Source organism: Saccopteryx leptura, chromosome 1 (assembly GCF_036850995.1).
Source record: "Saccopteryx leptura isolate mSacLep1 chromosome 1, mSacLep1_pri_phased_curated, whole genome shotgun sequence".
In the NCBI taxonomy this organism is placed as follows: domain Eukaryota; kingdom Metazoa; phylum Chordata; class Mammalia; order Chiroptera; family Emballonuridae; genus Saccopteryx; species Saccopteryx leptura.
In genome coordinates this window covers 297,891,696-297,913,247 of record NC_089503.1, presented here as the reverse complement: position 1 = coordinate 297,913,247, position 21,552 = coordinate 297,891,696, and the positions used below count along the sequence as shown (strand labels likewise).

At 34.8% G+C, this 21,552-nt stretch overlaps 1 protein-coding gene across 5 annotated transcripts in view; it reads right to left on the bottom strand.

Moving 5' to 3' along the window:
• Positions 1 to 21,552, bottom strand: part of ANKS1B (ankyrin repeat and sterile alpha motif domain containing 1B) — a 1,043,795-nt gene that overhangs the window by 770,821 nt on the left and 251,422 nt on the right. For all 5 annotated transcript variants that reach the window (XM_066357188.1, XM_066357179.1, XM_066357202.1 and 2 more), the window contains exon 9: positions 9,222 to 9,365. In XM_066357188.1, the coding sequence (XP_066213285.1) occupies positions 9,222 to 9,365 (144 nt within the window). The remainder of the gene's footprint in view (positions 1 to 9,221; positions 9,366 to 21,552) is intronic.

The following is a 21,552-nucleotide window of genomic DNA, read 5'->3' as shown; positions in this document are numbered from 1 at the left end:
CTCTCCTCTCCTTGAACTACACTACCCATAAGTGTTACATCTCCCATTATCTTTTCTCTTCTCTTCCTTTCTCTCTATGAGGGTTGCACTCCAAAACCCTTAACTCTCTCTCTCTCTCCCCTTTCTTTTTTCTTCTTTTAGTGGTTCCCTCTTTTTTTTCTCTCGCTCTCTCTTTCTTTTCTCCCTCTATATTAGTTTCTTCCTTTCTCCTTTACATCTCTCACTCAAACCTCAATAACAAACAAATTATCTTATCTGGGACTCAAACTTATGTTTGTGGCATTCTGGGGGGTTTTTACTTCACCTTTTTAACTCACTAGCAGTGCTCCCATCCCTGGCTCTCCATATTATCTAGTTCTTGTTCCACTAAATACAATAGTAATTTTTTAATTTGTCCCCCCATTTTTCCGTTTTCCTCTTAATCCTCTCATCATAACTCTTAGACAACCAACACCTAAAAGCAAATCATTTTATTCTTGACCCAAATTTTTTCCTTATTTGCTTTTTGTGGGTCCATACGCTCTTTTTTTTTTTTTTTTTTTTTTTTTTTTTCTTTTTTTTCTTCTTTTTTCATTTTTTTTTTTGTTTGTTTTGTTTGCCCCTTTATTACTTTTCCCCAATTCAGGCCCTCCATCACAGGCATTGTTTGTTATAATTCACAGTCCACCACAAGATTTTAACAAGAAAGAGGGGAGAGGAGAGGAGAGGAAAAAAGGAGGGGGGGAATAATTTCCTTTTTTTTTTTTTTTTTTTTTTTTTTTTTTTTTTTTAATTTTTTTTTTTTAATTTTTATTTTATTTTATTTTTCTTTATTTCATTCTTAATTTTTTTTTAAAAAAAAAAAACAACTTTTTTCGATTTTTTTTATTATTTTTTTTTAAACTTTTTATTCTTTATTAAATCTCATTAATACTATCAACAAAACCACCCTCAGATGCCATTAAGGAAGAGAAAATCGAATATCATGGATACAAAAGAAAGAGAGGTAACACAGCTAGATGAGGAAAAATCTATGGAGAAAAAATTTAATATATTGGAAACCTTGGAGCTAAATGACAGAGAATTCAAGATAGAAATCCTAAAAATCCTCCGAGATATACAAGAAAACACAGAAAGGCAATTTAGGGAGCTCAGAAAACAACTCAATGAACACAAAGAATATATGTCCAAGGAAATTGAAACTATAAAAACAAATCAAACAGAGATGAAAAACTCAATTCAAGAGCTGAAAAACGAAGTAACAAGCTTAGCTAATAGAACAGGTCAGGTAGAAGAGAGGATTAGTGAAATAGAAGACAAGCAACTTGAGGCACAACAGAGAGAAGAAGAAAGAGACTCAAAAATTAAAAAAAATGAGATAGCCCTACAAGAATTATCTGACTCCATCAAAAAGAATAACATAAGAATAATAGGTATATCAGAGGGAGAAGAGAGAGAAAATGGAATGGAGAACATACTCAAACAAATAATAGATGAGAACTTCCCAAGCCTGTGGAAAGAACTAAAGCCTCAAGTTCAAGAAGCAAACAGAACTCCAAGTTTTCTTAACCCCAACAAACCTACTCCAAGGCATATCATAATGAAATTGACACAAACCAACAGCAAAGAAAAAATTCTCAAGGCAGCCAGGGAAAAGAAGAATACAACATATAAAGGAAGGCCCATTAGATTATCATCAGATTTCTCAGCAGAAACTCTACAAGCTAGAAGAGAATGGACCCCAATATTTAAAGTCCTGAAAGAGAGGAACTTTCAGCCACGAATACTATACCCATCAAAGCTATCCTTCAAATATGAAGGAGAAATAAAAACATTCACAGATACAGAAAAGATGAGGGAATTTATCATCAGAAAACCCCCACTCCAGGAATTACTAAAGGGGGTTCTCCAATCAGATACAAAGAACAAAAAAAAAACAGAGCCACAAGTAAAAGCTCCAAGAAGAACACAATAAAACCAAATTTAAACTGTGACAACAACAAAAAGAAAGAGGGGGAGAAGATGGAGATTAACAGTAGCAAAGGACGATGGAGTGCAAAAGTACTCACAAAATAGTTCGCTACAATGAACAGGGTAGGGACCCTTTTCATTATTCAAAGGTAACCACCATTGAAAAAACCACCACAGAAGCACATGAGATAAAAAAGATAGCAACAGTGGAAAGATGTATGGAATACAACCAAATAAAAACAAAAGATAGAAAAACAAAAGAGAAGGATCAAACAAGACACAAAACTAACAGAAAGCAAGATATAAAATGGCAATAGGGAACCCACAAGTATCAATAATTACACTAAATGTAAACGGATTAAACTCACCAATAAAAAGGCACAGAGTAGCAGAATGGATTAAAAAAGAAAATCCAACTGTATGCTGCCTACAGGAAACTCATCTAAGTAACAAGGATAAAAACAAATTCAAAGTGAAAGGCTGGAAAACAATACTCCAAGCAAATAACATCCAAAAAAAAGCAGGTGTAGCAATACTCATATCGGATAATGCTGACTACAAGGCAGGAAAAGTACTCAGAGACAAAAATGGCCATTTCATAATGGCTAAGGGGACACTGAATCAAGAAGACATAACAATTCTTAATATATATGCACCAAACCAAGGAGCACCAAAATATATAAGACAGCTACTTATTGATCTTAAAACAAAAACTGACAAAAACACAATCATACTTGGAGACCTCAATACACCGCTGACGGCTCTAGATCGGTCATCCAAACAGAGAATCAACAAAGACATAGTGGCCTTAAACAAAACACTAGAGCACCTGGATATGATAGACATCTACAGGACATTTCATCCCAAAGTGACTGAGTATACATTTTTCTCCAGTGTACATGGATCATTCTCAAGAATTGACCATATGTTGGGCCACAAAAACAACATCAGCAAATTCAGAAAAATTGAAGTTGTACCAAGCATATTTTCTGATCATAAAGCCTTGAAACTAGAATTCAACTGCAAAAAAGAGGAAAAAAATCCCACAAAAATGTGGAAACTAAACAACATACTTTTAAAAAATGAATGGGTCAAAGAAGAAATAAGTGCAGAGATCAAAAGATATATACAGACTAATGAAAATGACAATACGACATATCAGAATCTATGGGATGCAGCAAAAGCAGTGATAAGAGGGAAGTTCATATCACTTCAGGCATATATGAACAAACAAGAGAGAGCCCAAGTGAACCACTTAACTTCCCACCTTAAGGAACTAGAAAAAGAAGAACAAAGACAACCCAAAACCAGCCGAAGAAAGGAGATAATAAAAATCAGAGCAGAGATAAATGAATTAGAGAACAGAAAAACTATAGAAAAAATTAATAGAACAAGGAGCTGGTTCTTTGAAAAGATCAACAAAATTGACAAACCCTTGGCAAGACTTACCAAGGAAAAAAGAGAAAGAACTCATATAAACAAAATCCAAAATGAAAGAGGAGAAATCACCACGGACACCGTAGATATACAAAGAATTATTGTAGAATACTATGAAAAACTTTATGCCACTAAATTCAACAACCTAGAAGAAATGGATATATTCCTAGAAAAATACAACCTTCCTAGACTGAGTCAAGAAGAAGCAGAAAGCCTAAACAGACCTATCAGTAGAGAAGAAATAGAAAAAACCATTAAAAACCTCCCCAAAAATAAAAGTCCAGGCCCAGACGGCTATACCAGCGAATTTTATCAAACATTCAAAGAAGACTTGGTTCCTATTCTACTCAAAGTCTTCCAAAAAATTGAAGAAGAAGCAATACTTCCAAACACATTTTACGAAGCCAACATAACCCTCATACCAAAACCAGGCAAGGATGGCACAAAAAAAGAAAACTACAGACCAATATCTCTAATGAATACAGATGCTAAAATACTAAACAAAATACTAGCAAATCGAATACAACAACATATTAAAAAAATAATACATCATGATCAAGTGGGATTCATCCCAGAATCTCAAGGATGGTTCAACATACGTAAAACGGTTAATGTAATACACCATATCAACAAAACAAAGAACAAAAACCACATGATCTTATCAATAGACGCAGAAAAGGCTTTTGATAAAATACAACACAATTTTATGTTTAAGACTCTCAACAAAATGGGTATAGAAGGAAAATATCTCAACATGATAAAGGCCATATATGATAAACCATCAGCTAACATCATATTAAATGGCACTAAACTGAAGGCTTTCCCCCTTAAATCAGGAACAAGACAGGGTTGTCCACTCTCTCCACTCTTATTTAATGTGGTACTAGAGGTTCTAGCCAGAGCAATCAGACAAGACAAAGAAATAAAAGGCATCCATATCGGAAAAGAAGAAGTAAAGGTATCACTTTTTGCAGATGATATGATACTATACATCGAAAACCCCAAAGAATCCACAAAAAGACTACTAGAAACAATAAGCCAATACAGTAAGGTCGCAGGATACAAAATTAACATACAGAAGTCAATAGCCTTTCTATATGCCAACAATGAAACAACTGAGAAGGAACTCAAAAGAACAATCCCCTTCACGATTGCAACAAAAAAAATAAAATACTTAGGAATAAACATAACAAAGAATGTAAAGGACTTATATAATGAAAACTATAAACCATTGTTAAGGGAAATCGAAAAAGATATAATGAGATGGAAGAATATACCTTGTTCTTGGCTAGGAAGAATAAATATAATCAAGATGGCTATATTACCCAAAGCAATATACAAATTTAATGCAATTCCCATCAAACTTCCAATGACATTTTTTAAAGAAATAGAGCAAAAAATCATCAGATTTATATGGAACTATAAAAAACCCCGAATAGCCAAAGCAATCCTAAAGAAAAAGAATGAAGCTGGGGGCATTTCAATACCTGACTTCAAACTCTATTATAGGGCCACGACAATCAAAACAGCATGGTATTGGCAGAAAAATAGACACTCAGACCAATGGAACAGAATAGAAAGTCCAGAAATAAAACCACATATATATAGTCAAATAATTTTTGATAAAGGGGCCAACAACACACAATGGAGAAAAGAAAGCCTCTTCAATAAATGGTGCTGGGAAAACTGGAAAGCCACATGCAAAAGAATGAAACTGGACTACAGTCTCTCCCCCTGTACAAAAATTAACTCAAAATGGATCAAAGATCTAAACATAAGACCTGAAACAATTAAGTACATAGAAGAAGACATAGGTACTCAACTCAGGGACCTGGGTTTTAAAGAGCATTTTATGAATTTGACTCCAATGGCAAGAGAAGTGAAGGCAAAAATTAATGAATGGGACTACATCAGACTAAGAAGTTTTTGCTCAGCAAGAGAAACTGATAACAAAATAAACAGAAAGCCAACTAAATGGGAAATGATTTTTTCAAACAACAGCTCAGATAAGGGCCTAATATCCAAAATATACAAAGAACTCATAAAACTCAACAACAAACAAACAAACAATCCAATAAAAAAATGGGAAGAGGATATGAATAGACACTTCTCCCAGGAAGAAATACAAATGGCCAACAGATATATGAAAAGATGCTCATCTTCTTTAGCTATTAGAGAAATGCAAATCAAAACGGCAATGAGATACCACCTCACACCTGTTCGATTAGCTGTTATTAGCAAGTCAGGTAACAGCAAATGTTGGAGAGGCTGTGGAGAAAAAGGAACCCTCATACACTGTTGGTGGGAATGTAAAGTAGTACAACCATTATGGAAGAAAGTATGGTGGTTCCTCAAAAAACTGAAAATAGAACTACCTTATGACCCAGCAATCCCTCTACTGGGTATATATCCCAAAAACTCAGAAACATTGATACGTAAAGACACATGCAGCCCCATGTTTATTGCAGCATTGTTCACAGTGGCCAGGACATGGAAACAACCAAAAAGCCCATCAATAGATGACTGGATAAAGAAGATGTGGCACATATACACTATGGAATACTACTCAGCCATAAGAAATGATGACATCGGAACATTTACAGCAAAATGGTGGGATCTTGATAACATGATACGAAGCGAAATAAGTAAATCAGAAAAAAACAGGAACTGTATTATTCCATACGTAGGTGGGACATAATAGTGAAACTAAGAGACATTTATAAGAGTGTGGTGGTTACGGGGGGGGAGGGGGGAATGGGAGAGGGATAGGGGGTGGGGAGGGGCACAAAGAAAACAAGATAGAAGGTGACAGAGGACAATCTGACTTTGGGTGGTGGGTATGCAACATAATTGAACGACAAGATAACCTGGACTTGTTATCTTTGAATATATGTATCCTGATTTATTGATGTCACCCCATTAAAAAAATAAAATTATATTAAAAAAAAAAAAAAAAAAAAAAAAAAAAAAAGAGTCTAGCAGTGATATATCACATAGTTTTATAACTCAGAACCAGAATGTAGAGGTAGCCTAAGTCTGTATTTTTATAATCCTCATGTTTCTGAAGCTTAGCAATATGCTTTGAATATGGAAGATATTTTACACATGTTCTTTTTGGATCCAATTTAATTAAGTTATAAATGTGAAATAAATATAATTTATTCCAACCCAACAATTCTGGGTATATAGAAATTTGCATAGCACTATACTTATCCACTGATTCCAAAGTCGCATACACCAAACTATAAGGTAGTTGTTTCTCACAAGGCCCAATATACATAGAGCTTATGGCTTTGATTATTAATAGCCTCACAAAATATTTTAAACCTGAAAAATATGGCTTCAAAATAAAATTTTCTTAAAATTTCATAAATAACAAAATAGACGTCTAGAAAATCCTGAGTTCAAAGCTATTGAAAGTTGTCGGATAAATCTACATTTGGTATCATACCTCCAGTACTGTAACAAAAGTACTAAACTATATGAAAGGCATTAATCATTGTGTGTTCATTCAATTATAAATTATAAAAGTATTTTAATAGTTTTACACCATCACACATTAAAAATTTCACTTTAATGCATGTAACTATATATACATGCATATATAAAAACATATAAATGTTAAAAGAAAATTCATCAACAAATTGTGAACATTAGTAAAAGAAGACTGGAGAACATTATAAAGAAACTAATTTTGATTTGTTAAATTTAATACAGTAAATAAATAAAAGATACTGCAACTCAAGTAAATTTATAGATCTAATACAGTAACAATCAAAATCCCAATAAGGATTCATTTTAAATTTGACATAGTAATTATAAAATATAAATATTTAAAAGCAAGTGGTCATGTCAGCTAGTAGTTTTAATGCAATAGTGATTTTTCCTGCACATATTATATATAAAAATATAACTGAGTCATATGGATATAGTTTTAAAAATAGAAAAATGAAAATAAGAGATTTCCGATGACACAAATTAATCAGAATGAAATATAAATATAATGAGGAATGTAAGTGTCCAATAAAAAGTCATAGAAAAAGAATCAACAAGTAAAAAAAAAATTGAGCCATATTTGGAATTTGCTAAAAGGAATTCTAGATGAGATGAATTTTAAAAAGACTGAGAAGTTTAATGAATTTAATAGTTTAAAATATTATACAACATACAATTATATATTTATACAAATTAAGAGGAGAAAAGCTACAAATTGGGAAGTATTTTGTGGCAAATGTAACTACTAAAATATTAATACTTAATATTTATTGAAGCAATATCAGTCTTCACAGAAAGATAACCAAATAAAAATATCTAATATTAAAATTTTTAAAACAAAAAGCAAGTTATTACCAATCTTGCTACCAAGGCTAATAAAATTAAATTAAATTAAATGTTAGTAAAGTGGTGAATAACCATATATAGTCATATATTAATGATGGCTCAGAGCCCTAATACTGTCTAAGAATTATATTCTTTTAAATATAAAATACAAAGAAGTTAATTTTATGAAACAAAAAATATAGGTAAAGGTATTCAATCACTGGTAAACTTTTAAGCAGAAAAAGGTATATGACTAAAATAACACCTATTTTTCTTAATTTCCTTTCTCCTATACCCTTAAAGATATAAAATAAAACTCTATATGTAAAAACCCTGAGTGAAGACATGAGACCCTAAAATTTACTCATTTGTTCACTGTTTTATGCAACTATTACTTAATTCTGACAATATACCAGGAACTACGTTAGCATTAGATCATAGATGGTGAGCAGCTACTTTTATGGAACTCACAGTCAAGTATATAACAATTGTGTATTGATTAGGATATAGTGTCTCAATGTCCTAGAAACAGTCCATATTAAGGTGAAGAGATTCTTTAAGTACTATATGCTGATTTGATAATCCTATTTAGCACTTTACAATAAATTAATATTGGAATTTTAGTAGATATCATCAAATTGCTCATGATATAAACACAAAAAAATGTGATTACTTCTTAGACACAATAACTTCCTATTGTTACAAAACAGAAAATACTATTTTTGAGATATAATACTATTCTGGATAATTACTGTCCATTCTTTCCTATCCTGAACTATTTTTCCACCCATGCTCCATGTAGGTATACATACATACCTTTGCCATTATACTGTTTTCTTTAAACTACATGCTTATTCACTTTTGTGTAGAAATATTTTCACTGTGGCTTCAAATTTCCTAACTCTGTTTGACTTATTTTATTTATTTCTGAAACTCCCCTAAGGACTTGTGGTCCATAGGATACAATAGAAATTTAAAGGTGATACAATAAAATTAAAATTTACTTAATGAATAGCAAAATGGTTTCAAAATTGTAGTTAATGTTTTAGTGTTCTCCTCTCATTTTTGGGTTGTACTGAATAATGCCATGCATTATTCTACAATATTCTATTGTGCTAAGAAAAAAATATCACTATGCTTTTGAAGAACCCTAATATGTTTTCTCGTAAATCATTTATTATTATTTTAATAATAAAAGTTGGGATTTAATTTCAAAATGGCATTCTTGAAAATGAAATATTTCTGGATCATAAATATTAAAATCTCATAAGCAACTCAATTTTTCTGGAAGTAGCATTATGACCAAAATAAAACAACCACATAAAATGATGCAAAGTATGTATTTGCATATACATATATGTATAACAAGTTATATAAATATATTACTGACCTTAACTGAAGAAAAATTACAAAGTTAAGAAACTAACTGGATTTCCAGGGCAGGGAGGATTTACTTAAAAAGATAGGCAACCATTTTTTGCATTTACCGTATCTTAAGAAAAGCAAACCATTACCTGTGCAAGGATGGGGAAACCAAGGTTCCTACATCCATTACAAGGAGTTAACGCTTCCCAGAGTCCTGAGGGCCCACAAGTGTTTTCATCCTCATCTTCTTCTTCCACTTCTCCTGGTGACAAATTTATTGTAGATGAAGTTCTCTGAAATTAAATTTATATTATACCAATATATTATATCAATGTTATTCAGTTACCTTAATATCAATTAAATTTAAATTTCTTATGGTGTATTTTAGCAAGTCAGCTTAATTCTGGCCATAGTTATTCATGTGCCTGTGCCATGCAACTCAGCCAAAAACATGTGCAATTCACTTTTAAGTTGTAAGTGAAAAAAACTGAGTAAGAAAGACTGATAAGATATAAACTTTGTAACCAAGAATAGGACATGAAAATGACCCAAGAAATAGTTGAACAGCAACAAATGAAAAAAAAATAATCTAATGATTTCTAAATGCATTCAGAGGAATAGCATGCAAATACTTTTTTGAAATAGAAATTACCACAAAGCCTATTTTCTCACTATGTCCCCCAAAAGGTAGTTTCCTTTTTGGAAAAAAAAATGATTAATCACATTTTATATTATACATACAAAGAGGGATAACACTTTTTATATTAATCCTACGACTTCCATTTTGAACATTGTCTAAACCCTCAATGCAAAGACAAAAGAAGGGACGTTAAAAAGCGGATGAGCAATATCAAGAAGAGTTTTGGATCATAATAAACAGATGGGTAGATATTACCTGATTCAGCAAATCTGAGAAAACTGAAAGCAAAACACCTGCAAGGGGAACGAAGAGCCGCCTGTCCACAACTCGGCACGCTGGAAAGGGCTTACCCATGGCAGAGGCTCACTACCTTTGAAGGGGTAGGCACAGATGGGGCTAAACAGCACGGACATGATGTATTAGAAAGAGTTAGACCTCCTAGACCCGTCTCCTTCTCATCCAGCTGGGAAACTAAGCTCTTACCACCTGACAAGAAACTGGAGGCTTACTTTCTGGTGAGGTTAAAGCAAAGCAATTATGAATTCTAAGAATCCATGCATAGTGAGCAGAGGGGCATCTCTATAAAATCAAAGGAATTAAGTATCTATGTAGTCAATGAAGATTGCCACCCTATCCTGGTGCCTACCCATATATTTCCTTTAAAGAATATTGCAGCTCAGTTAATAATTCACCCCTTCCCCAGACAGAAGAGAATAAATATTCTTCTCTACAAAAATTAACCTCAGAGGAAAGATCTATGAGTACCGAGGAAAATGGCGATGGGGTCTGCCTTAACGCCTACTAGGAAGCCTGCATCGCAACAAATTCCACCCACATAAACACTTTCTAATTTTTTAAGTAAAATTTGAACAAGAACCTAAAGATCACATATTTAAAGGAAGCCTTTAACAGAGACCAAAATAAATACACAGAAAAAAAAGCTATAAATAGTAGCCTCAAAGAAACAAGATATTTGCATCCCTGGAATGAGAACTGAATACTACAGAACAAATATTAGGGGATATTTTATCAGTTCATATTCACTTTGAAATATCCCCTAATGGCCTGACCTATGGTGGCGCAATGGGATAAAGCGTCGACCTGGAACATTGAGGTTGCCGGTTCAAAACCTTGGGCTTGCCTGGTCAAGGCACATATGGGAGTTGATGCTTCCTGCTCCTCCCCCTTCTCTCTCTCTCCCCTCTCTCTAAAAATCAATAAATAAAATATTTGAAAAAAAAAAAGAAGAAATATCCCCTAATGATTGTGAGCAGTAGACATAAAATCCGATAGAAGAGTTGGAAAATAAGTCTGAGGAAATCTCCCAGAAGATAGAACAAAGATGAGAAGAAGTTAAAAGTTAAGAAATGTAGGGGATCAAACTAACGCTTCCATGTAGAGTTGGTAGGAAATTATCAAAGAAATAATGTAAGAAATTTTGCCAGAACTTGGGGGAAATTCCATATTAAAAGAGCCTGCTGAATGCTCAGCAAGGTGAATTTTCTTGTAGAGAAAAAAAGCAGTAAGCAGTAAGTTTGCCTTAGAATCTTCAGCACAATACTAATAGATCATGACTGTTGAAGTTAGTAAAGATATTAAGTATATATGTATATATTTAAATGCAAATAGCACCCCTACTCCTTAAAACATTGTTGCTTTAAAAAATAGAATAAAAGACTTTATAAGACTATTTTTGGCATTCACATCTTAAATTCCCCTTTATCAATTTTCAATAAATGAGAAATTATGAAGTTAAATAATTTCCCGCCTGACCAGGTGGTGGCGCAGTGGATAAAGCATCGGACTGGGATGCGGAGGACCCAGATTTGAAACCCCGAGGTTGCCAGCTTGAGCATGGGCTCATCTGGTTTGAGCAAAAGCTCACCAGCTTGGACCCAAGGTCGCTGGCTTGAGCAAGGGGTTACTCGGTCTGCTGAAGGCCCATGGTCAAGGCACATAGGAGAAAGCAATCAATTAACAATTAAGGTGTTGCAACAAAAATGATTGATGCTTCTCATCTCTCTCTGTTCCTGTCTGTCTGTCCCTATCTATCCCTCTCTCTGACTCTCTCTGTCTCTGTAAAAAAAAAATTCCCAATCAGTTACTATCTCTAAAATATAATAATCGTAATAGCTATAGTCTTTTAAGCATTATTATTCATCATTTTAATTCACACAACCATCCCTTGAGGCAAATATTAAACTAAGACACAGAAAGGTCAGGTAAAACCCCAGGTCACAGAGCTGGTAAGTGGCAGAAAAAGGATTCCTACCTAGACTGCCTGACTCTAGAGCTTACTCCCTTAACCACATTACATGGCCTCTTATTCAGCCCAATAACCTGTAAAAGGCAGTATATTGAACAACCAAGCTAATGCAACCACAATTTAAATTGAAGACGCATATTTGTTCCCAAAAGCATTTTGTTGTCTGTGACAGCCAGTGAAAATTTCTGTAGCTTGGTACATAGCATCCTATACTTTCATAGGTACACATTTCTCAAATCAGTTATAAAAGGTGATTATCTGCCCTAGCCAGTGGCTCAGTGGTAGAGCATTGACCTGGCGTGTGGAAGTCCCAGGTTCAATTCCCAATCAGGGCACACAGGAGAAGCGCCCATCTGCTTCTCCACCCTTCTCCTTCTCCATTCTCTGTTGCTCTCTCCCCCTCGCGCACCCAAGGCTCCATTGGAGCCAAGTGGCTGAGGATGGCTCCATGGCTGAGGATGGCTCCATGGCCTCTGCCTCAGGTGCTAGAATGTCTCCGATTGCAGTGGAGCAATGCCCCAGAGGGGCCGAGCATTGCCCCCTGGTGGGCATGCTAGGTGTATCCAGGTCGGGCTCATATAGGAGTCTGTTTCCCCACACTTCTCACTTCAGAAAAATAAAATAAAATAAAATAAAATAAAATAAAATGTGATAATCACTGGGATTCTTGATCCAACGCAATACCTAGGTGAAAAAATTGGGGATGTCAAAAACCTTAACATAGCAAGAGCATCATTATGATCAATGCTGTCTTCAAAAATGAACAGAATGATCAAACAGGCATCTTCTTCACCAACTCATGATCACTTATTGGTTTGACCACCAAGGTTGAGATGACATAGCACTATAAATCATTACATTCTTGGCTAAGAATTATCAACATTTTATATGTTAATTAGTTCTTTTCTTCCTCTGTCTCTTTCTCCTTCCCCCCAAAAAACTTCGTTGTGTCTCTTCCCTGTTCATAAATCTCCAATTATGTCACATAATCTTATTAATCCTCAGCTTCCTTATTTGTAAAGGAGGCATAGTAATAATTCCTACTAGACAGGGACATATGAGGATAAAATTAATTGCTTGACAGTGACTGGAACACAAAAATAATCAATAAATATTGCTGTTTTATTATTATTAATGTTATCCTAAAAGAGGTGTGTACCTACACATAGCCCACACACACAAACACACAAGAATGGCTTATTTATCCCAGGTAATTTTAAGTTATCTGAAAGCAAACATTGCATTATTCACACTTGTATCTCTTACCATGTGTTGTGCATAATAAAATTTAATGATTGTTGAATGAATTATTAAATGACTGAATTTCAAATCATTATTCTCACTTGACTACCTAGAAAATTTTACATATAATATGAGGTATATATAATTGTATCATATATCTCCATATATCTCATTATTGTTAATTTTCTCTTCTGTTAGCCATTACCAATAGCATTAGCAGAATAACAAAATCTATCAGTGGTTTAGTACTGCCCCCCAAAGACAATATCTAAATTAGCTGTTTAAAACCATAATTTTCCACTTCACTGCTTTACAATTATTGAGAAAGATTTTATCAAACTAAATATAATCTCCAATTTTTTATTAGAGAGACAAGAAGGGGGAGGAGAGAGATAAGAAGCATCAACCCATATTTGCTTCACTTTAGTTGTTTACTGATTGCTTCTCATATGTGCCTTGACTGGGGCGCTCCAGCCAAGCCAGTAACTCTTTGTTCAAGCCAGCAACCATGGACTTCAAGTCAGCAACCTTGGGCTCCAGCCAGCAACCTCGGGGTTTTGAACCAGGGACCTCAGCATTTTATGTTGATGCCCTATCTACTGTGCCACCACCAGTCAAACAGTATAACCTTCAATTATTTATGGGAAATAAGCCCCAAGAACATACAAACTCAATTGTTTCCTTTATTTCAAATGACTTAAACTTTTACTAGAGATCCAACTGTGTTTTTAAAGGTCCTGATGTCAGGAAGTTCTTCTGTAGAATATAAACCTAAATTTACATAAAGTTTGAGTCTACCAGATTTCTTGGTTAATACATAGAAATTATGCAGAAGACATATTGGATCAGTTCTACATTGTTTCAAAGAATAAATGTCATAATACATAAATATCATGGGGAAATAAATTTTAGCTCAAAGAAAAATACTTCTAGAATAGTTATATCAGTCTAAAATGGAAGAAATGGGATTTCCTTGTGATGTGATATCTATATAAAATATATATAATATTTTTAAAAACAGTTTAGTATTGAATTTTATTATAATAGTATATATATCATAAATATATATTATATATTATATACTATATATAAAATATATATTGTGCATATTATATTGTATATGACTATATATTATATATTTTCATATATTTTCTATAAAGCATGTTTATACAATTATTATATATAGCACTACATTTAAAATATAAAATAATTATGTTATATATAAAATTGATTATTGATTTTTTTTTTTGTATTTTTTTCTGAAGCTGGAAACGGGGAGGCAGTCAGACAGACTCCCGCATGCACCCGACCGGGATCCACCCGGCACGCCCACCAGGGGGCGATGCTCTGCCCATCTGGGGCGTCGTTCTGCTGCAACCAGGCCATTCTAGCACCTGAGGCAGAGGCCACAGAGCCATCCTCAGCACCAGGGCCAACTTTGATCCAATGGAGCCTTGGCTGCGGGAGGGGAAGAGAGAGACAGAGAGGAAGGAGAGGGGGAGGGGTGGAGAAGCAGATGGGCGCTTCTCCTGTGTGCCCTGACTAGGAATCGAACCCGGGACTCCTGCACGCCAGGCCAACGCTCTACCACTGAGCCAACCGGCCAGGGCCTGATTATTGATTTTTTAATGAAAGTTAAAGTAATAGATGTTTATTGCAAAGCCAATCATTCAAAATAAAAAATTATAAAGGAGAAAGAGCAGTTTTTATAACCCTATTCCCACTATAAATATTCAGTGCTATGTCCTTCCAGATTTTGTATTCTTGTCCAATGGTTTTATCAGGATAAATGACTAAATATGCAATTGTATGCCAAAGAGTACACCCATTGTAAACTTCGATTACATTGCCAGTGTTGTCTCTAATCCACTCTCCACACAGTGACCAAAGGAAAAAAATATATATAAAAATGTGAATGTTATCCTTTCCTAAAAACCTTTTCTACCTTTTCACTGTTCTTGGGATAAAATTCAAAATTCTTAATATAGTCCAAGAGGCTGTGCCTGACTGCCTTCATTGCCTCTGTAGTTTCGCCTCATTGCCAACATTCTTCTTCCTCTTTGCTCATAGCACTTAAACACTATGACTGTCTCTCTCCCTTGAATATATCAAACTTCCTCTAACCTAGAACTTTTCCTAAGCACACAGGTTTTCTCTTGCAGACACTGTTAATTGTCTCCCAATATATGTTCTCCCCTCTCCTCTATGACTTTAGTAACTGAACGCCAATGCCTCTTTTTTTATAGCAACAGAACCCTAACTTTTAGCTGAGCACATGTTGCTTTGAATAAAGACCACATTTCTTTTCCAGCTAGATGTGGCCATGTGATTAAGTAACAACCTTGGGCTATAAGAAGTGTTGTGAAATGAAGAAACATGTCCTTCGCCCTCCTCTTCCTCCTTCTTCTGACTGGAATGCTCATGAAATGGCAGAAACTAGAGCAGTCACCTAGGACCATGAGGATAAACACACTGAAAAATAAAATAGAAGAATCCTGGGTTCTTCATACTGGTGAGTTCTACCACCCTTGGGATGCTAGCTCTAAGCTTTAAAGTGGGAGTGAAATAAGCTTCTCCCTTTTAAGCCATTGTTATTTTGGATTTTCTGTTACTTCCTATTTTACCAAATCTTAGTAAATAAATTGCTGGAATATTCTCTTTTCTTCATCAGGATTTATCTTATTTTGCTTTAGGTGTGAATATAATTCCTTTCCTTTGGTCAGCTTTCTTGATGCCCCAGTCAAAATCAGTTACCTTCCTTACATGCTTTTACAGTATGCTGCTTCTTTTACAGGAATTATCACAATTATAATTTTACAGCTATTTGTATGCCTTTGGTTCCATACTTTTCATTCCTATCTGATTAAAAGCTGCATGACTGCAGAGATGTCTGGGAGGTTCGCTCCCACAAGTCCAGTGCTCGGCACAGTGTCTAGCACAGTAAAGAACTTCTCACTCTAGGTATTGAGTGAATGAATGAGTGAATTCATAAATGTCAGCTTTCCCTCAAAAATGTTTTCTTAATGTCAGCATTCTGACCAATTCTAGGAGGCACCAATTGAACTGCCATCCCAACCTTAGTGTCCATTATCTTCTGACTCCACTGTAATCACTTGCTGTCACTGTGTTCATCTCATATACAAACTAATTGAATTCAGCTACTTGCTTTCATTGAAGACTTCACAGCATTCACAACAATCATTAGTGAGCTGCTTAGATTTTACCAAAACCCTGACCTGTGGTGGCGCAGTGGATAAAGCGTCGACCTGGAAATGCTGAGGTTGCCGGTTCGAAACCCTGGGCTTGCCTGGTCAAGGCACATATGGGAGTTGATGCTTCCAGCTCCTCCCCCCTTCTCTCTCTCTGTCTCTCCTCTCTCTCTCTCTCTCTCTCTCTCTCCCCCCCCTCTCCTCTCTAAAAATGAATAAATTAAAAAAAAAAAAAAAGAACAAAGATTTTACCAAAACCTCTATAGTGGAGAAGGAGAATGGGCTTTAACTTGCACAATTTAACCCCTCCCAACAAATATTTTCTCCTGGGAATGATGGTTGAGTAGAAGGTTGCTTTCACCGCCCCTTCCACCGAGAAGTACTCAGCTTCCTTGGTGTCAATTTCCTCCCAGTTTTTTTTTTTCCATTTGCTCTTCAAATTCCTCTGCTCTTTATTCTACAGATCAATTTAACTCTAGTGTACACCTTATCTCCAAACTTGCATAACCAATCCCATTAAGATGGCCTTACACAAGAATTATTCATTTTTGTCAATATGAAAGGCAACACCAAAAAAAGATACATCCATGTTAATGTTTTTATGATATTTTTAAAATTGGGGATCTAAGCCCTATTGGGCCACTGAGAGAAGAGGAAAATTATCAGATGTTGAGGTGGTTTATTTATACCAAAACTATAACAGTACCGTTGATCAGTTACAGGTCAGTAACGGTTATTACTCCAAAGGAGCAGACTGACATCTTAAATTCAGTTCTGAAAAAACAATCACATGCTACAGTTTAATACATTAGCAATGCTCAAATAGTGTCAAATGTAGTATTTTCATCAGCTTATAAACACTAAACATCTGAATAAAATTTTCTGAAAAAAAAAACTCCACAATGCTACCCTACACTGTCTTTCCACCACAGCCATTCCCTCGGGCTACTGAAATTCACAAAGCCTGCAACATTTAAGTGTCTGAAAAAAAACAAAACAAATTTCTCTCAGATCCATTTGGAGTTAGTTATCAATTCTATTTTTTCCCTTTAGTTCTTATTTCACCTCAATGAGAAACAATACATAAGCTGACATTTCTTTGGAAAGCAGTTGGTTGCAGACAGTGATGTAGACTGATGTAGAATTGAGTTAATGTTAGCAGGTCTATACAAGGACTGAATGGGGAATCAGTTTCATTATTAGGCCAGTGATTCATTAGCTATCAATTCTAAACTGCACTTATACCTGCAAGAAAAAGAAAGAAGAGAAACAAGTATTTATTCCAATGACTACACTGAGTCCACCTTTTAGCAGCCATGTGCCAAAATGATGTTACTCTGCATGGTAACATTTTAAACTTGGGGATTTGCCACTATCAAAAGTATTTCACATTTATTAAAAAATAGAATTGCTATTAAAGCAATTATTTTAGTTACAGGGAATACTGAAGGATAGATTAAGGAGAGCTGTTCTCTTTTTACTTTTTCTTTACTTTTTTAAATGTTTTTATTTTAAAATTTTTATCCTTTTTATTCATTTTAAAAACATTTATTTTAGATTTTATTTATTCATTTTAGAGAGGACACAGAGAAAGAGAAGTGGGGAGGGGCAGGAAGCATCAACTCCCTTATGTGCCTTGACCAGGAAAGCCCAGGGTTTCAAATTGGAGACCTGAGTGTTCCAGGTTGATGCTTTATCCACTGCGCCACCACAGGTGAGGCCTGTTCATTGAATTTTTGAGAGAAATGGAGAGAGCAAGAGAGTGGCAGGCACATAGATCTGTTCCTGTATGTGCCCTGACAAGGGATTGAACCAGCAACCTATGCACTTCCAGATGATGCTCTAACTTGCTCTGAGCTATCCAGCCAGGGCCTGTTCTCTTTTAAATAGTAAGTACATAAGGCATTTGTTATTATTCCTCTAAAACACTCAGTTTCAACATATTTCGTCCCCATTTGCTCCCTGTTTATGTAGTTGATATCCTTTTATAGCCATCTGGGAAACTTAAAAAAAAATACATTTGGTTTGCTACTTTAATACAATCAATTTGTATGTCCTTTAAAAATTTTTATTGAATTTATTGACATGACACTGGCTAATAAAATTATATAGGTTTCAAGTGTACAATTCTGAAATACATCATCTGTATGTTCTTATACCTCTTAAAACTTTTGTGCATTTATCAGACTAGTTTAATAATACTATTTATTATTCTAAAATTAGAGAGAAGTCTAAACTAATGGCAGGTTTATGCATAAGAGGCAAGTGCTAATTTCAAAAAGTTAAGGTTACTCTAGAACAAGGGTCAGGAACCTATGGCTCATGAGCCAGATGTGGCACTTTTGATGGCTGCATCTGGCTCGCAGACAAATCTTTAATAAAAAAATAATAATGTTAAAAATATAAAACATTCTCATGTATTACAATCCATTCATTTCCTACCGCTCATGTTCATGATTGCGGGTGGCTGGAGCCAATCACAGCTGTCCTCCGGGACAACACCAAATTTTTATTGGATAATGTGTAACATACACGGGTCATTGTATGACTCTCACGGAATTACATTTTAAAATATGTATATGTGGCGTTCATGGCTCTCTCAGCCAAAAAGGTTCCCAACCCCTGCTCTAGAAAGTTTATTCCAATTCAGTTTGTCTTTTTAGCAGGAATTAGTGTTAAAGGCAAAATGTGTAACTTTTGGAAAACTAAACTATCCTTCATGACAGATCATTTTATATAGACAAATAGTATTTTTCAGTTTCTTTAAAATTAAATTATAAAGTCCTATTTAAATCCATAATATGCACGCATTTTAAATGTACACTTGACACTTTTGATAAATGCATACACCTGTGTAATTACCAACACAATCAAGACATCGAGCATTTCCATCAGTGTCAATGGTTACCTTGTGCCCCTTTCCTGTCCACACTTCCCCACTCCTGGCTGCAGAAATATTTTTTGTGTTACTATATTAGACATGTCTTCTCCAGAATTTCACAAAATGGAATCATATAATGTACTTTATGTCTGGCTTCTTTCACTCTGCATAATGGTTTTGAAATTCATCTCTTTTTTTGTGTGTCAGTAGTTTACTCCTTTTTCATTCAAAGTAGTATTCCAGTGTATGGATAGACCAAAACTGGTCTATAGATTCTTTTGTTGATAGACATTCAGGTGTTTCCAGTCTGTGGCCACTAAGAATGAAGTTGCCATGAACATTCATATACAAGTTGATGTGTGGACATACCTTTTGTTTCTCTTAGGTAAAGACCAAAAATGCCAAGGGACATGGCATGTGTATCTTCAACTTTTTTAACTGTTATCAAAATGTTTTCCAAAATAATTATATCATTTGGAATTCCTACTGGCTGTGTATGAGAGTTCTAATAATTGCACATTCTTGGCAACACTTAATTTTAGCCATTCTAATGGATGTGTAGAGTTATCACGTAGAGCTTTTAATTTCCATTTCTGTGACAACCAATTTGTGAAGTATCTTCTCCTATGCTTGGAGGCCATGCACATAACGTGTGTGTGTGCGTGGGTGGGTGTGGGTGGGTGTGGGTGTGTGTGGGTGTGTGTGAAAAGGCTTTCAAATCTTTTGCTCATTTTTTTATTGAGTTAATTTGACTTCTTATTGTTGAATTGCAAGAGTTTTTTTAAGAAGACTTTTCAGAGCAGTATAAGGTTGATAGCAAAACTGAGAGGAATGTAGAGATTCCCCACACATGTATATCTTCCTCATTAGTAACATCCCCCATCAAAGTGGTCTATTTGTTACAGCTGCTGAACCTACATTGATATATGATAACATAATCACCAAAGTCCAAAGTTTACGTTACAGTTTACTCTTGGCGTCATACATCCTATAGGTTTGGACAAGTTTATAATGACATGTATCCATCATTATGGCATCACACAGAGTATTTTCACTGTCCTATCTTCTGTGTACACCTATGCATCCTCATAACCCAACAACTTCTCTTTTTTACTGTCTCCCTAGTTTTGCCTTTCCAGAATGTCATATATTAATAGTTGGGATCCACAGTATGTAGGCATCTTTCACATAGTAACAAGCACTGAAGTTTCCTCTGTGTCTTTTCATGCCTTGATAGCTCATTTATTTGTTTCTGAATAATATCCCATTGTGTGGCTATATTACAGTTTATTTACTTACCTACTGAAGAACATCTTAGTTTCTTCCGAGTTCTGGCAATTATAAATAAAACTGCTATAAATATGTTTAGGTTTTTGTGTGGACATATGTTTTCAGCTCCTTTGGGTAAATACCAAAAAGCAAGATCATCAGATCATATGGTAAGAGTATGTTTAGTTTTGTAAGAAATTGCCAAACTGTTTTCCAAAGTTCCAGCACTGTTTTTGCATTCTCACCAGCAACAAATGAGAATTGCCTCTTGCTTCAGTCTTTCATATTTTGGAAGCAAGGGAGCCATGCTCACCACTATACGGCCAACAGTATGCCATCAACCAGTCTTCTGTGTTTTGACCACCCCACTAGCTGTGCAATGGTATCTCACCGAGGCTTTGATGTGCATTTCCCTGATGACACGATGGGGAGCATCTTTGCATATGTCTATTTGCCATCCATATGTCTTCTTTGGGGAGGTGTCTGTTAAAGTCTTTGGGCCCATCTTTTAGTCAGGTGGTTTTATTTTATTCTTACTAAGTTTTAAGAGGGTTTTTTTTTTGTATATTTTGGATAACAGTCCTTTATCTAACATATTTTGCAGATAATTTCTTCCAATCTATGGCTTATCTTCTCATTCTCTTAACACTGTCTTTCATAGAGAAGAGTTTTAATTTAAATAAAGCCCAGTTAATCAATTATTTCTTTCATGGATCATGCCTTTAGTACTGAGTTTAAGAGTCATCATGGTACCTAAGGTCATCTAGATTTTCTCCTATGTTATCATCTATAAGGTTTATAGTTGTGCCTTTTACACTTAGGCCTATTCCATTTTGAGTTAATTCTTGTGAAGAGTATGAGAACTGTGTCTAGATCCATTTTTTTTTGCATGTGAATATTCAGTTTTATTTTTTTTTTAAAAAAAATCTATATCGTAGGCATATCTCTTTTGTACTTTTTATATAGCAGCTAA